Raw genomic sequence first — 14,264 nt, forward strand, 5'->3', positions numbered from 1 at the left:
AATGAGAGAAAGTCAAATTGCCACCGAAAAAAATGCTAATGCAGAACGCAGCCATGCCATAACGTTGTCGAACAAATAAATACAAATATTAAACCAAGACAAACAGACGTCGAGTCCGCTTTGACTTGATGCTGAATGGCTCCCTGTGCTGTTGGCCACGTCCTCGAAAAACTATGTACACCCCGGTATTAGAGTCGCCTAATGCAATGTTCTGTCGTCGCTTGCCTGTTGTTTCCTCTTCTAACGCATCTCCCCTCACCGAAGCAGAGGTGTCTGCTCCCCAGCAGCGTCTGCACCGTCGTCGCCGCCCTCGCCGCCCTCGACACTATTGCGATCGTCGTTGTCGTCCACAAACCCGAGCTGGTGCTCGCGGTAGATCCAGCCAATGCACAGGCCCGCACCGGGGCCCAGCACCACCGACGCGCCCAGCACCACCGCCACCACACGCCAGCCCGCCTCCACCAGGATCCAGTACAGGACCGTCAACACGATGAAGACGACGTCGATTTCGATATACTGCAGTGTCGAGCGCGTCATCTCCTGGCGGTCGTCGGGCCGGCCCGTCACAAGAAGCCACAGGACGAGCCCGTGGGAGAGCACCGAGCACAGCAGCGGCACAGCGTAGACCGCCAGCAGTGCGGGGGTGTGCGACTCGAGGTGCAGCGTGCGGCCGGGGCGGTGCTGGCCCGCCGATTGGATCACAAAACGCACGCCCTGGCGGATGAGCGAGACGTAGACGGGGAAGAAGAGCCACACGGCGATGGCGACGGGGTGGTCGGTCACGAGCATGGCGAGCGACGGCACGCCAAACCCGAGCGCAACGGCCACGGGGATGGCCACGACTTCGGACACGACGGCCAGGTGGCGCTTGTCGCGGCCCGTATTGGGATTGGCGGCGCTGTCACCGTCGCCATCGTCGCCCGCGGCGTGGCCCGCGTCGTGGGCCCGCAGCATCTCCTTGGACCGGCGGAAAAAAGCCGGGGCAATCAGCAGCTCCCACACCATGGCGCCGCCCACGAGGTTGAACACCAGCCAGGGCCCCGTCGGGTAGGCAATCAGCACGCTCGGCCCGTTGCAGATGCGGGCCGCCTCGACCGTGCTGACGGTGAGCAGCGACCCGATGAACGAGAGCACGGCGCTCATGGACGCCAACGCGCGCGTCGAGCTGCGGGCGAGCGCCTCCTGGAAGAAGCTGACGAGAAAACAGGATGGCGTGCCCAGCAGGGGGATGCGTGAGAGGCCCGGTAGACGGGCCCGCGCGTGGCACTGCGAAAAGAGCATAGCGACGTTGACGTCGGAGTGGACAAAGAGGACGAGGGCGGTCGCAACGGCGAGGAGGACGGGGACGACCAAAAGGTACGCCAAGCCGACATGGTGCACAAGGTGGTCGCGGCGGTTGCGCCGCAGCTGGTGGACGCGGTCCTGCAGCGTATGCCACGCGGACGTGAGCGAGGAACGCAGCCGATCCATCATGAAAAGGAAGAGGAGGAGGGCAAAGGCGGAGTAAGGAGAAGATTCGTTTTTGTTTGCTGGCGGCTGCGGCGCCCCTTCGATCAAAAAAAGGCCGACTCTACATTCGTATGCTCGTCGCGTAGCCGTATAGGTCTGGTCAGCCGTGACCAGTTGCACGAGAAACCTGTCTCGTCGCTGTGCGGCCGTGAAAGCTGGAGTGGTTGGTGTTGAGCGAGGCTGGAGTGAGAAGAGGAAGAGGCGTTACGTAGTTTCGGCGAGAAGCTGCCTGGTCCCCGTAATAAGTAACAGACGACAATGTGGGGCTCGTAGCTCGGCAGCTACCATTTTAGTGGCCCCTGTGTTTTTGGCGGCCGCCTAGTCCCGTCGCCAGCCGCGCATTGTTCAACACTCTGCAGGTGGAGTGACCGCCACCGCATCACATATGTGCTCGCGCATATGCTGAGTATCATATTGGATAGATTCGCCATCGACCGTGTACCGTATCTATTATACAAAGTATTTGCGTCGTATATGTAGTCCGTCCCAGAATCAACGCAAACGCCCGCCCGCAATATACAATATGCTCCCGGAAAAAATATCAAACGCCAAATATACAAAACTACAAAATCATAAAATTACAGGGCCATGTACGACAGGTCGGGAAGGCCGCGGATGATGCTGTCAGCCAGGGCTGCCACGGCTCTGTCGTCCAGCTGAGGAGTCGGTATAGGAGAAGAAGGTTTGGGTGGAGCTGGCGTAACAGCAGGAGCAGTTGGCACCGGCGCAGGAGGCAGAGACACAGGCGCCGCCAGGGGCGGAATGCTAAACTCTTCCTTCACTGGCGACGAGACCATCTCACCCCAGTCGTCGTCGTCGTCGTCGTTGTCGTCTGCAAAAGCGCCCGTGTCCTTCTTTTCGGTCGACGGTGGAAGGGTCGGGGCCAGGTCGCTCGGCGGCAGAACAATGAACCTGCTCGGCTGCGCTGTGGCCGGCGATGGAACAGCTGCAACAGGAGAAGGCCGGTCAATCTGGACGGAGTTTCGGGCTGGCTCAGTCTGCGCATGTACGTGGTCGTGGCTGTTGCTGTTGCTGCCCCAGCCAAAGACAGGCGCCGGTGAAAACCCAGGCGAGATTCCGGCCGGACTGCCCGCACTGGCGCCGCTGCCTTCATTAGCCCATGCCGACGAGGCGGACGACAGGTTGTATTTGTGGCCGGCACCTCCGTTCGGTGCCGTCTTCTTCCGCTTAAACACCTCGTCCAGCGCCACGGGCTCTGCTGCCGAGTCCCATCCAAAGAGGTTCCCGCTGCGCGAACCGCCGCCGGCAGCACCGCCCACACCGCGCCCGAACCCGCCGCCCAGCGTGGGCTTTCCCGTGAACGAGTCCTCTTCCATCCAGCGGCGCACAATCTTGACCGTGTCGTCGCGGATGGCGCTGGTGCGCCAGGTCACGGGCCGGTAGTTTTCATTGTCGTCGCCGCCGGCCGCGTGTTTGCGGTAGCTGCCGTGGCGGGCGATGCGGTACCAGACTTTGCGCTCGGAGATGCTGGTGAAGCTGTCGTCCAAGATGTAGTCGGGAATGAAGGCGTCGAGGGGCGGAGCGTTCTCGTCGGCAACCTTCTCGTCTCGCGGGCGCACTTTGGCATCCTTGTCGTTGTAGAGCTCGTCTACTTGAGCCTGGTCGATAGTATACGGTTGCTTGCCAAACAGGGCAAGCAATCGGTTAGCCGAGAGCGCGTCTGCGTCTGGAGCGGTCGCTTCTGGTACGAGTCTCTTGTCTCCCTCATTTGGTCGCGTATCGGTGTCAACTTGTGTTGACTCAGGGGACTTCTCTAAGCTCTCTCCTTTGCCCTCTTCGGGGCTGGCCTTTGACGTGACCTCGTGGTCGGCTTTAGAAGAATCCTCTAAGCCCTCAGTGTTTTCCTCGTCGTCAATGTCGTCCTCTTTCGATTTAGAATCAGACACAGGTAGTGTCAAGTCTGAAGCAAGCGATTCTGGCGCACTTTCAGATGTCTCGATTGCTAATGTCATGTTTGGCATGGTCTCCAACGCCTCACCGTCCGATGTCTCAGTTCCGTCTACACTTTTGTCTGACTCGATGCTGCCATGCCGGCTGCTGTCTCTTGTGCTGGCTGACGCTGATAAACTTCGTGTGGCGGCAGGCCTGGTTGACAAACCGTCGTACAGCTCCACCAAACCCTGTACCTTGGAGGATGACTTTCTTTGTACAACGTCGGGACTCGGCGTCGTTGTGATCTTGTTGGTGCTGGTGGCGGTGGCATCGTCATCTTCAACAGACGTTGTCGGCGAGTCTTGATGCGGATCGTCGTTGTCAGCATGGTGGTGGTGACTGCTGCCGTCGGAGCTAGAGGTTGACGGGCGAGAGGAGGAGTCTATCGAGGGAAAGGTTGGTTGCGGTGGAGGTTTCGGGGTATCATCGGGGTCGTCTTCAGAATTACCTCCCGTGCCTTTGCTTTCGACATGTTGAGCAATAATTTGTGGAACGCCATCTGTTGCTGCTTCTGTTGCTGTTTCTGTTGCTGTTTCTGTTGCTGTTTCTGTTGCTACTTCATCCTTAGTGTTCACCTCGTCTTGACCCAAGCTCTTGCCAACACTATTGCTGTCGTCGAGGAGCAGGACTGGGATGGACAGTGTGCTACTCGCTCTTCCCCTCGCGTAGTCTTGTCTTTGGTCTGCTTCGCCGCGCTTTTCGTTCGTCAACACTGTGCTCCATGGGTCGACACTGGGCGAGCGCGAAAAGCCGCTGATGCTGCCCTTTCGGCGGCCGAGGCTGTTTACAGACGAGCGCGACAGAGCGCGCCGTCGTCGCGGGCTGCCGCCGGGAGAGCCGGCTGGTGACAGGGCTGCGGAGCCCGGCCAGGCAATGGGGCTCAGCTGGCCCAGTCCGCCGTACGTCGACTTTTCTTTGCGTTGCGGCGACAGGTGCTGGCTGCTGCTGCCAAAACCGTTTGCAAAATCATTTTCGAAACCGAAGCCAGCTGTCTCGGCCGCTGCGAACGCTCCCCAACCAGATGCATCCGGCGTGGAGGCACCGCCCACATGCCCTCCTGTATGTCTCTTTTCATCGATATCGGTCGTCGATGCCGTCGTCCAGTCGCCAAAGGCATTGTCGTCGTCGAACCCGCCAAAGCCGCCGTCGTCATCGTCAGCCCAGGGCGATGTTTCCGGGAGGGAAGCAAACGGTGTGTTGCCGCTGAGGCCGCCAGCCAGGACAGCCGCCTGCGGTGGTTTGAGCGTTTCGCTCACACCATTTGCGGTAGAGTCACCATGGCCACTTCCACCACGACTGCCACTGTCGTTGCCGTTGCCGTGGCTGCTGCTGCTGTTGCTATGGCCGGCGGATGAAGTCCATGGAGAGCCCCATGGATCGTCCATTGTGGGCGACGACGCGCATGGTTGAATGTAGAAAAGGATGGTCGGTATGTATCTGCCGTGCGCCAAGCAGAAACAACTTCGACTCGCTATCGGTCGGCGTCGTGGTCGCGTGTCTTGAGAAGTGGACGTCGAAGCAAAAGGGGCCAAGGGGCGTGCATATGGAGCTTTGCTTGCTGTGCAAAAGACGCGCTAAGACCTTTGAAAAGGTGGTGGGCCTGATGCACAAAACGTCAGCGCTGTGGCTCCGGGCTCCCGGCGGCGTGTCAATGCCACTGTATTACGACGTAGGCACCGGCATTCGACTATCATTGGCGGGCGGGAGGAATTGCTGAGCAGTAGCGCCTGCCAGGGTTCTGGGCTGATCTGTTTTACAAGGATTTACAGGCATTGCCAGCGCTCATTCGCCAGAAGATTCCGCCACGCCAATTACTAATTGCGTCCTGTTGCGGCGCTCGTCTTAACGTCTTTTTACAAGTCTTGTAATTGTTTTAAGACGACCAACCGCATCTGACCGACGACAGCCTTGTCGACGATGTGATACCGCCTCATACGGGCTCTTCTTACAGCGACAAGCTGCTGTGTTTGACTGTCTCGACTGCGTCATGTCTCTCACAAAAGTCAAACACATTGTGCTGGTACGTCTTCTTGCGTCGTCTCGTGACTTTATTCGCATGTCGACATCCCCCGAAAGTCTACAGAAGTGCATGCTGACACACACAGGTCCTGTCCGGCAAGGGCGGCGTCGGCAAGTCATCGGTCACGACCCAGCTGGCCCTGTCCCTCTCGCTTGCAGGCCATTCTGTCGGCGTCCTCGATGTCGACCTCACCGGCCCGTCCATCCCGCGCATGTTTGCCATTGAAGACCAGAAAGTCACGCAGGCGCCCGGCGGCTGGCTGCCCGTAACCGTCCACGAGGCCGACCCGGAAAAGGGCATCGGCTCACTGCGCGTCATCAGCTTGGGCTTCTTGCTGCCCAAGCGCGGCGATGCGGTCGTGTGGCGCGGGCCCAAGAAGACGGCCATGGTCCGCCAGTTTCTGAGCGACGTCTTCTGGGGCGAGACCGACTACCTCCTGATCGACACGCCGCCCGGAACGAGCGACGAGCACATTTCGCTGGCCGAGACCCTACTGCAAAGCACAACACCCGAGCAGATGGCCGGCGCCGTGGTTGTCACAACGCCGCAAGCAGTAGCTACGGCGGACGTGCGCAAGGAACTCAACTTTTGCACGAAGACGAGCATCCGTGTGCTGGGCGTCGTCGAGAACATGGCCGGCTTTGTGTGCCCCAACTGCTCCGAGTGCACGGACGTGTTTATGCGCGGCGGCGGCAAGGCCATGGCCGCCGACTTCAACGTGCCGTATCTGGGCAGCGTGCCGCTGGACCCCCAGTTTGTCGTGCTGGTAGAGTCGGGACGCACACCCGTCTATCCGGCCGGGACACAGGTGCAGGGCGCGGCCTTTGTGCCGCCAGAAGCCACCGAGAGCAGCAACGGCGTCGGACGGCGGCGCGATCTGCTGGTGCAAAAGTATCGCGCCTGTTCTCTCGAGCCCATTTTCCGCGGCATCACAGCAGAGGTGACGAAGGCGGCGACGGGTCAACGAACATAAAAATGATAGAATAAGGCTCATACTACAAAATAAAAATCGCAAAACGACAAATATGCCTCATACTCCCTTGGACCGTATGCTCTGGACTGGAGATCCCGTCTTCCAAGGTGGCTGCATATTATCACGCTGTCCCATACCATTCTGTCGACTCGCAGTTGGCCTGTTCGGCCTAACTTGGTTGGCTGCAGAAAACATTCAGCGCCCAACGGTCGCCATCACAGGCCTCGCAACCTATGACGACAGGGACCGGCCCTGTACGACGGGTGCTGTTGCGCCCTCGGGAAGGACGAAAGTGTGGGTCTAGCCGCTACATGGGGGCCCAATCGTGAAGAGAAGCAGCCACCACAGCCCACTGTTGCAGCAGACCCACTCCCGATTTTTGGAGGGGAACAGTGAAGGAATGGGCGAAAAAGAAAGTGCAGGAACAAAGCGGCTGCACACCAAAAAAGAAAAAGACCCCACCACTAGAAATTCTCGCACGCACACACAAAGTCTGCCAATGGTCATTGGCGGGGCGCGCCTTCTTCCAACCTGGTGAACGTCGTACTGTACCAGGGCCTAGTCTTGAAGTAAAAAACATTTTTAGCAGTCTTTTTTTAGAGGCGGACTTTTGGCACTTTTTGACGTCGTCGGCATTTTTTTCTCACTTTCTCCTCTTCCTCTGCAAGCCAAGCTTCTCCTTTACTTTATTTTCACTTTTTTTGCCTCACATTGTCGAAATCTCATCTCATCGTCTTTCCAACTCACTGCCTCGAGCAACAGACCACTGTCACCAATTCCTGGCTTTTCTGCACATCCCAATTCTGGCCGATCGCCACTGCAGCTTCGACCTCACTCCGCCAGAACCCGAACATTAAGCCTGTTTAAGTACACACGCACGCGACTCTGTACGTCACGCATCGCCGCCTCCTACCTCCGTCACCTCGAGCAGCAGCCCAACTCGAAACCACTGCAAGCCCTCACCGTCGACCTCGCCGCTATCGTCATCACCCTCCTCCCCTTTCTCTCAATCTTCTCGTCCTTTTCCCTCGTCCTCCCCCGGGACCACTTTAATGTCAGCCACCGCCATATAGCCCTCCTCAACCTCCCGGTCCTCATATAAAGACGGTCTGGGCCCTTGAACATCTTGTGTCTCTACGGCAGTGATCCATGAGCTCAAAGGATCTCCTGCGTTTCCTCTCCAAGCCCGCAAAGTATGTCTCATCATGACGTTTCTTGTATAGCGTCGTTTTCTCGTTCTCTCTTCGTTCTCCGCACCTCACCTCGTCTTCGCCTAGACACGTTCTTTTGCTGTCGTGTTCTCTGCTGACTCTTCTTTCTCTCACAGGCCCCGATAGCACCCTTTACAAGCACCTTTTTGGTACTTTCTCGTCTGCTCCTGCAGCAAAACCAAACCCAATCCCAACACTTCTCGATCGTTGCCTGGTACTCTGTCCCGAGTATCGGTCCTTCTATCGGGTTGTTCGTTGCACCCCAACTGCCCAAGATTCCTTCCTCGCAGGTCTTCCGCCTCCCCGTCTCCGCCCGCCCCCCATAACGCGCTCTCCCACGAGAGACGTCTATCCCAGATCCTACAATCGCACGCCCGCTGCTCACCTCTCCCACCGTCCTGTGGGCCTACTCTCCTCAAACGGACACCGCAAGGTTCGTTTGAGAGGAAGCTAGTAGCGCTCCGCGGAAGCTGCAAGCATCACCACCCCAACGCCGACCTCGATCCTCCATCCACCGCTACTCGCCTCGTTCATCCCGTTTCAGCCGGCCCCAAACCTGATTTCCACAAACGGAGATGGTCGCTCTTGATATCCCCAATGGCTGCACTCTCTCGCCGTCCCTCGCAACGCCGCATCTACTCGGCACGCCGCATCTGCATATCAATCACGATGTCGCCGCCGATCTAGACTCGTCCAACGCCTTTGAGGGCCCTGAGAAGCTTCTCGAAGTCTGGTTCGCTCCCAGCCCCAAGGCCCTCGCGCCCTCTGTCAAGGAGAATGGCCTCAAGTCCGTGCCCGCCGACGTCTGGGTCGAGATGCTCGACCTTGTCAACTGCAAGATCCTGTCCGTCATCCACTCCGAGACTGTCGATGCCTACCTGCTCTCCGAGTCCAGCATGTTTGTGTTCCCCCACAAGATCATCCTGAAGACCTGCGGCACCACCACGCTGCTCCTGGGTCTGCACCGCATGCTGCGCATTGCCGCCACTGTGGCTGGTTTCCCCTTCCACAACGCTGTCTCGGCCAACGACATCCGCGCTGCTGCCACGCCCTACCGCGTCTTCTATAGCCGCAAGAACTTTTTGTTCCCGGACCGCCAGCAGGGCCCCCATCGCAGCTGGAAGCAGGAGGTGAAGTACCTCGACGACATGTTTGAAGGCGGCAGCGCCTACATGGTCGGCAAGATGAACGGCGACCACTGGTATCTGTACATTACGTCGCCCACCTTCAACCCGACCCCGCCGCAGACGCCTGTGGACAAGGACAGCAACGCTGTGCTCGGCAGCCTGGTCTCCCGCTCGAACAAGATCCCCACCGGTATCCTGGCGACCCCGGCCGACCGTGCCCCTGGTGACCATGCCTCTGCCGCCGACGATGAGGATAAGCACGACGAGACACTGGAGATTCTCATGACGGACCTCGACCCGGAGAACGCGAAGCAATTCTACCTGTCGAATGCGAGTGCGGTCGCGCACGACAGGATCCTGTCCCAGACAGACAGCGCTCTCCTCAAGGCTGCCACGGCCTCCAAGCAGCAGCAGCAGCAGCAGCACGGCCATGGCCATGGCCTCGTGCAGCAGGACAGCCACATGTCTGACAGCACCTACAGCGTTCTCGACTCGGAGGACCTGTTTGACGTTGACGACATTGCCGTTCAGAACGCTGCCAACGGCAACAAGAACGACAACGGCGCCTGCAGCTCCGGTGGCTCGCTGACACCCCTGAGCGAGCATCTGGACTCTGCCGACATGGAGGCCCTGACCACCGAGGGCCACGCTCTCGGCACGGTTGTCTCCGACAGTTGCGGTCTGTCGGACGTGTACCCCCAGTCGGTCTACCCAGATGCGCGCATCGATGCCTACATGTTTGCGCCCTGCGGCTTCTCGGCCAACGGCGTCATTCCTGCGCCGCCCGCGGATGGTGATGCTGTCGCCAGTTCGACCACCAACGGCGAGATTCCCGAGACAGCCGAGACGGCCGAGACGGCCTCGGTGTCGACCAGCGACTCCGGCCCGACCTCCGCCCAAGGCAACCACTACTTCACTGTCCACGTTACGCCCGAGCCCAACTGCTCGTTTGCCTCGTTCGAGACCAACGTGCCCGGCGGGCAAAAGGGCCGCCAGACGGCCGACATTGTCAAGCACGTAGTGGACATCTTCCGCCCCGGTCGCTTTAGTGTCACGCTCTTTGAGGCCAAGGGCACGTCGATCGACAGCACCACCAAGCCCGGTGGCTCCTCCGGCAAGCGCCTTGAGCGCATCCCCGGCTACCGCCGCATTGACCGCATCGTTCACGACTTTGAGGACTATGACCTTGTCTTCCGCTTCTTCGAGCGCGAGGGCTTTGTCAGCAATGGCGAGGCGCGCGTCGGCGAGCTGTAAGGGGGAGGCTCCGTACTTGTGGTGCTTATTTGGTCTGCGGTTCTGTTCTTGATGGGCCGCCTTAAGATTGAATACATTGTTTGAGTCATTCATTCATGTTGCTGCTTTGCCATTACTTTGTCATATGCTTCTGATTATGCGCGATGACTTGAGTTTTTTGAAAACTGTCTGTTTCCATTCACGGCACATTTTTTACCTTTCACTGTCTCTCATTTATAGCCACGTTTTTTGACCTTTTATGCCCCCATTTTTCTATATTGCCGGCTCAGGGCGTTCTTTATGAATAAGACCCTGTTGTCATTGTTCTTTCACGATAGTGCCACAAGACTTCGCGTATGGAGTCTTCATTTTTTTCGAATGGAATATTCACAGACACAAGACACAAGACACTATTCAATATGCAGGAAATATGTGTGACTGAAATGTATCTACGACATTATTTTCACAAATATCAGTAATATCTATGCCACGTTGTTTGTCATCAGTGTGCTAAATATATTGCCAGAGTAGTTTCTCGGTAGTATATGAACTTATTAATGTTTATACTTAAGCATAGTTAACTGTTTTTTTTTATAAAAAAAAAAAACAGAAGCACGTTCTAAATTTAACATTAATACAGATTGTTAAGAGCTTTGAGAATGTGGCTATTTGTAGTATGTAGTCGAGAAAACTTAATATAGTAGCAATGGCTGATGTCTCTCCTTAACGGTCCTCGATAAATCTCCCACTTTGCTAATTGTCTCTCTTGTCACCTCCCTTGGGAAGGTATTTCATATATCGAAAAATGTAATGCCCCCAAACCGCCCCAGGGCCTTCTGCAGCGGGCGGCGGCATCGGTGCATATTCATCAAGATCCACGTCCAGTGACCGAATAACTTCAAAGCCTGACTTGGCATACATCTTCCATGCCGGCTCCGACGAGTGGACCCAGGCGAAGACCCCGTGAGCGTCACAGAGGTCCGTTCCCCACCGCAAGAGCGCCGAGCCAACACCGCGGCCCTGGTACTGCGGTGACACGGTGAGCCCAATGACAAAAAGACAGCGGACCTTGGGCGGTCCATCTGGTGGGTTGGCCGGCATAACCTCGTCCATCCAGGCCTGCATGTCGGCGCCCGTCAGTGCCTCGAGCCGCTTGATGGGGTCTGCCGGGGGCGTGTCTTCTTTTCGTGGTGCATGATCTGCTTTCGCTGCCGGCGGTGTGGTGGCCGGTTTGGGCGCCCGTCCTGGGACGACGGGCATCTCATCGGGCGCAAAGCCGTGGAAGCCCCAGTTGCAATAGCCCATGATGTGGCGAGTATCGGGATCGACGACTTTGAGCACGACGCGGCGGGGGCTCGTGAGCGTGCTGGGCAGCGTCTGCAGTGTGTACTGTTCCATATCAAAGGGCTGTTCCTTGCCGAGGGCCTTCATTTGCGTCTGGCGGTCGGTCTTAAAGGCATCGGCGCTCATACGGGCCACGGCCGTGACATCGTCGATGGTGACGGCCTCAAGTTTGTAAGACACGGACATTGTACAGTGTCGTTGAGATTTTCTTGTGATTGCATTTGTGTGAGTTTTGGTTGTGTTTATATTTCGTAAGATAGCGATGAGTCCTATCTCCGCATTTGACGCACGCTGCGCATCCCTCCGCTTATCGCATGCGGCTTAAATTGGTGTGATAGAAAATGAGGAAATGTTTCTCATTATTTGACGTTTCATTTTCCAATGCAATGCACTTTTGAGAATAAAAACACCTTTCTCCATGTTAACTTGTTGACAGCCAAATCGAAAATCAAATGCTTCATTTAAAACAAAAAACAACAACAAAACAGGGGGGCTGCCCATCACCAAATGCTCGTTCGTCCTCTGCCTGTATTTTCCTGCCCTTTCCCACAAATCTCCTTTGATCTGCCACGCTCTTGTTGATTGTTCAAAACAATGTCTATAGGACCATCTTGAGATAAGATGGAAAAAGGAGACAGGGTAAAAGAGCGAATATAACAAGTATAAGAAGGAAAGAGAAAAAGAAACGTCACAACCAAAACAACTCGGGCTATGCCACATCTGGTAACCGGACGGCTATGTCACCCGACTGTGTTATGTATCTAACCCACGGCAGGGAGGGGTATTGGAGCTGGAGAGAGCACGTTAGTATATGAAAAGGCAGGGCGAAACGATCGATACGCGCACATGAAGGGTCGTACCTTTGGTTCTGTAATCTTCAAGTAGCGGACCTGGATTCCACTGGTAGTGAAATACGGAATCTCAAACTTGACCTGGATCGGCCGCTTAGCGCCCTTGCCTGGTGCACCCACGCCGCCCATGCTGCCGCCAAAGCCGCCCGTCATGCCACCACCGTGCTCGTCGTCACCACGCACACTCGGCAGGCCCAGCTCGGCGCGCATCAGAAACTCCTTGTTGCCTCCAAACTGCTTGATCTTCCAGACGATGGCGCTCTGCTCGGGCGCGTAGTGGACGGTGCCAATGTTGGTGCGGAAGCGCGGGGAGTCGGCGTCGTCGGGGACGGGCACGATGATTTCGACGTTGTTGGCGGTGCTCCTCCGCTTGAACTGCGCTTTGGCCTTGAGCATGTACTCGATGCGGCTGCCGCTGTGCGACTCGACGACGCACTCGACCCAGATGAGCGGCTTGACCTGGGTGTTGAGGCGGTAGGACATGAGCTCGAACTCGCCGTCCGGGGGGATAAAGGAAATGGTGCGGTCGTTTTCGAAGCGCGACAGCCGCACGCACTGGTGGAACTTGACGTCCTCCATCTCAATGGCCTTGCCGCGCGTCGTGCGGCCGGTCGTCTCGAACATGACCTTGTCGTTGAGGCCCAGGCGCAGCTCGGGCATGCCCGACAGGTAGCACTTCATCTTGATGGACCCCAGGATCTCGGAGCGCAGCACGTTGCCGTTGGCCGACACCAGCAGGTTGAGCGACTCGATGACGTCGAGGAAGACCTCGTTTTTGCGGTAGCGGATGCCCTCGGAGCGCCAGGAGACGGCGTTGGTGACGGCAATGGGTGGACGGGCCTGGATCTCGAGCTTGTGAGACTCTTGTGTAATGTACTCTTGCAAAATCTTGCTCTCGGTGGTCTGCGGGTAGCCAAAGTCCATCATCTCGTCGAGCAGCTCGTAGATGATGACAAAGTTGTCGCGAATCGACTCCTCCTCGAGCGCCTTGAAGTACTCGGTGAAGACGTCGACAATCTTGTGCAAGAACAGCAGGATCTCGGCAGCATTGGTGTTGCGTTTGGTGAGGGCAAGGAGGTAGAGGTTGTTGTGGCGGATGTAGAGGTAGTTGATGCCTTCGTGGGAGAAACACGGAGGCACGGCGGACGACTCCTCTTCGGCTTCGCTCAGCAGCACCGGGAACTTTTCAACGGCAGACATGGGGATGTCACCACGGTAGTTGCGGGCCAGGAGGGTCTTGCCCTTGAGGTCGAGGAAGAAGACGGCGGACGCCATGGTGGGCAGATGGCAGGCAGCGCCGGGCCGGAGAGGCGGCGTCGCGACGGCACAGGGGCCGATTTAGGAGGAAGAGGGGAGAGGAGGTTGATAGACTTGAGGCTATTGATAGGGAGTTCAAAGGAGATGCACACAGGACAGTCGGACTATATTGTAATTAGTCTGGCCAGCTTGGGAACAGAGCCGTCGTCGATGGTCGTTGAAAGTCGGGTTCCGCATACGAGAGTTGTGGCCACAATGCGGTGACGTTTGGGCCTTTGTCGTCAAAAGGGGACCCAGGCAGCTTAGTTTGGCGATGGTTGGCGATGGTTGGCCCTTCAGCCAACTTCGTGTCTGTCAACCAACCAGCCAATCTGCGCCACTTGCTACTTGCACCTTACCCCCGGGGCGGCCAGGCTCCTGCCCACAAGAAGCCCCTCGACCCCTCACCAAAAACATCAAGCACCGGCCCCCACCTCTCGGCGCCGGATTAATGTCTGAGCGGGTGCTATAAAGCTGTGCACGTGACGAGCAGAGCTTGGCAGGAGACAAACCCGCCTGCATATATTTGAGGCCAGTGAAAATCTTTGGCTTTCGTCTCTTCTCCCTCTCTCTTCTCCTCAACGCGTTCTCTAGACAGTGCAGTCCGTCTTTTCACCGTGCGACCTGACCAAGCATTTTGCGTGGTTCAAACTGCCTGCGGTCGTGGACGTAGTCTGCGATAATGCAACGCTGAGAAGGAGAGAGAATTTATTTTCAAACGGTTCCATTAAGAGCTGCCTGAGCATT

At 57.2% G+C, this 14,264-nt stretch overlaps 6 protein-coding genes across 6 annotated transcripts; 2 read left to right on the forward strand and 4 right to left on the reverse strand.

Moving 5' to 3' along the window:
• Nucleotides 1-255: 255 nt before the first annotated feature.
• SPSK_07629 (uncharacterized protein) lies at nt 256-1,470 on the reverse strand (the record flags this gene model as incomplete). The annotated part of the gene is made up of 1 exon (XM_016734288.1): nt 256-1,470. One exon carries the CDS (start codon nt 1,468-1,470, stop codon nt 256-258), a length of 1,215 nt encoding a protein of 404 aa, XP_016590715.1.
• Nucleotides 1,471-2,087: 617 nt separating this feature from the next.
• SPSK_07018 (uncharacterized protein) lies at nt 2,088-4,847 on the reverse strand (the record flags this gene model as incomplete). The annotated part of the gene is made up of 1 exon (XM_016733688.1): nt 2,088-4,847. The coding sequence occupies one exon, from the start codon at nt 4,845-4,847 to the stop codon at nt 2,088-2,090; it is 2,760 nt and encodes a 919-aa protein (XP_016590716.1).
• A 602-nt stretch (nt 4,848-5,449) lies between these two features.
• SPSK_07759 (uncharacterized protein) lies at nt 5,450-6,455 on the forward strand (the record flags this gene model as incomplete). The annotated part of the gene is made up of 2 exons (XM_016734415.1): nt 5,450-5,482; nt 5,568-6,455. 2 exons carry the CDS (start codon nt 5,450-5,452, stop codon nt 6,453-6,455), a joined length of 921 nt encoding a protein of 306 aa, XP_016590717.1.
• Nucleotides 6,456-8,241: 1,786 nt separating this feature from the next.
• On the forward strand, nt 8,242-10,047 carry SPSK_07299 (S-adenosylmethionine decarboxylase; the record flags this gene model as incomplete). The annotated part of the gene is made up of 1 exon (XM_016733963.1): nt 8,242-10,047. One exon carries the CDS (start codon nt 8,242-8,244, stop codon nt 10,045-10,047), a length of 1,806 nt encoding a protein of 601 aa, XP_016590718.1.
• A 732-nt stretch (nt 10,048-10,779) lies between these two features.
• SPSK_07906 (uncharacterized protein) lies at nt 10,780-11,556 on the reverse strand (the record flags this gene model as incomplete). The annotated part of the gene is made up of 1 exon (XM_016734559.1): nt 10,780-11,556. One exon carries the CDS (start codon nt 11,554-11,556, stop codon nt 10,780-10,782), a length of 777 nt encoding a protein of 258 aa, XP_016590719.1.
• Nucleotides 11,557-12,079: 523 nt separating this feature from the next.
• On the reverse strand, nt 12,080-13,496 carry SPSK_07513 (AP-1 complex subunit mu; the record flags this gene model as incomplete). The annotated part of the gene is made up of 2 exons (XM_016734175.1): nt 12,080-12,160; nt 12,231-13,496. 2 exons carry the CDS (start codon nt 13,494-13,496, stop codon nt 12,080-12,082), a joined length of 1,347 nt encoding a protein of 448 aa, XP_016590720.1.
• Between the last annotated feature and the right edge of the window lie 768 nt (nt 13,497-14,264).

Source organism: Sporothrix schenckii (genome assembly GCF_000961545.1).
Source record: "Sporothrix schenckii 1099-18 chromosome Unknown Cont41, whole genome shotgun sequence".
Taxonomy (NCBI): Eukaryota; Fungi; Ascomycota; class Sordariomycetes; order Ophiostomatales; family Ophiostomataceae; genus Sporothrix; species Sporothrix schenckii.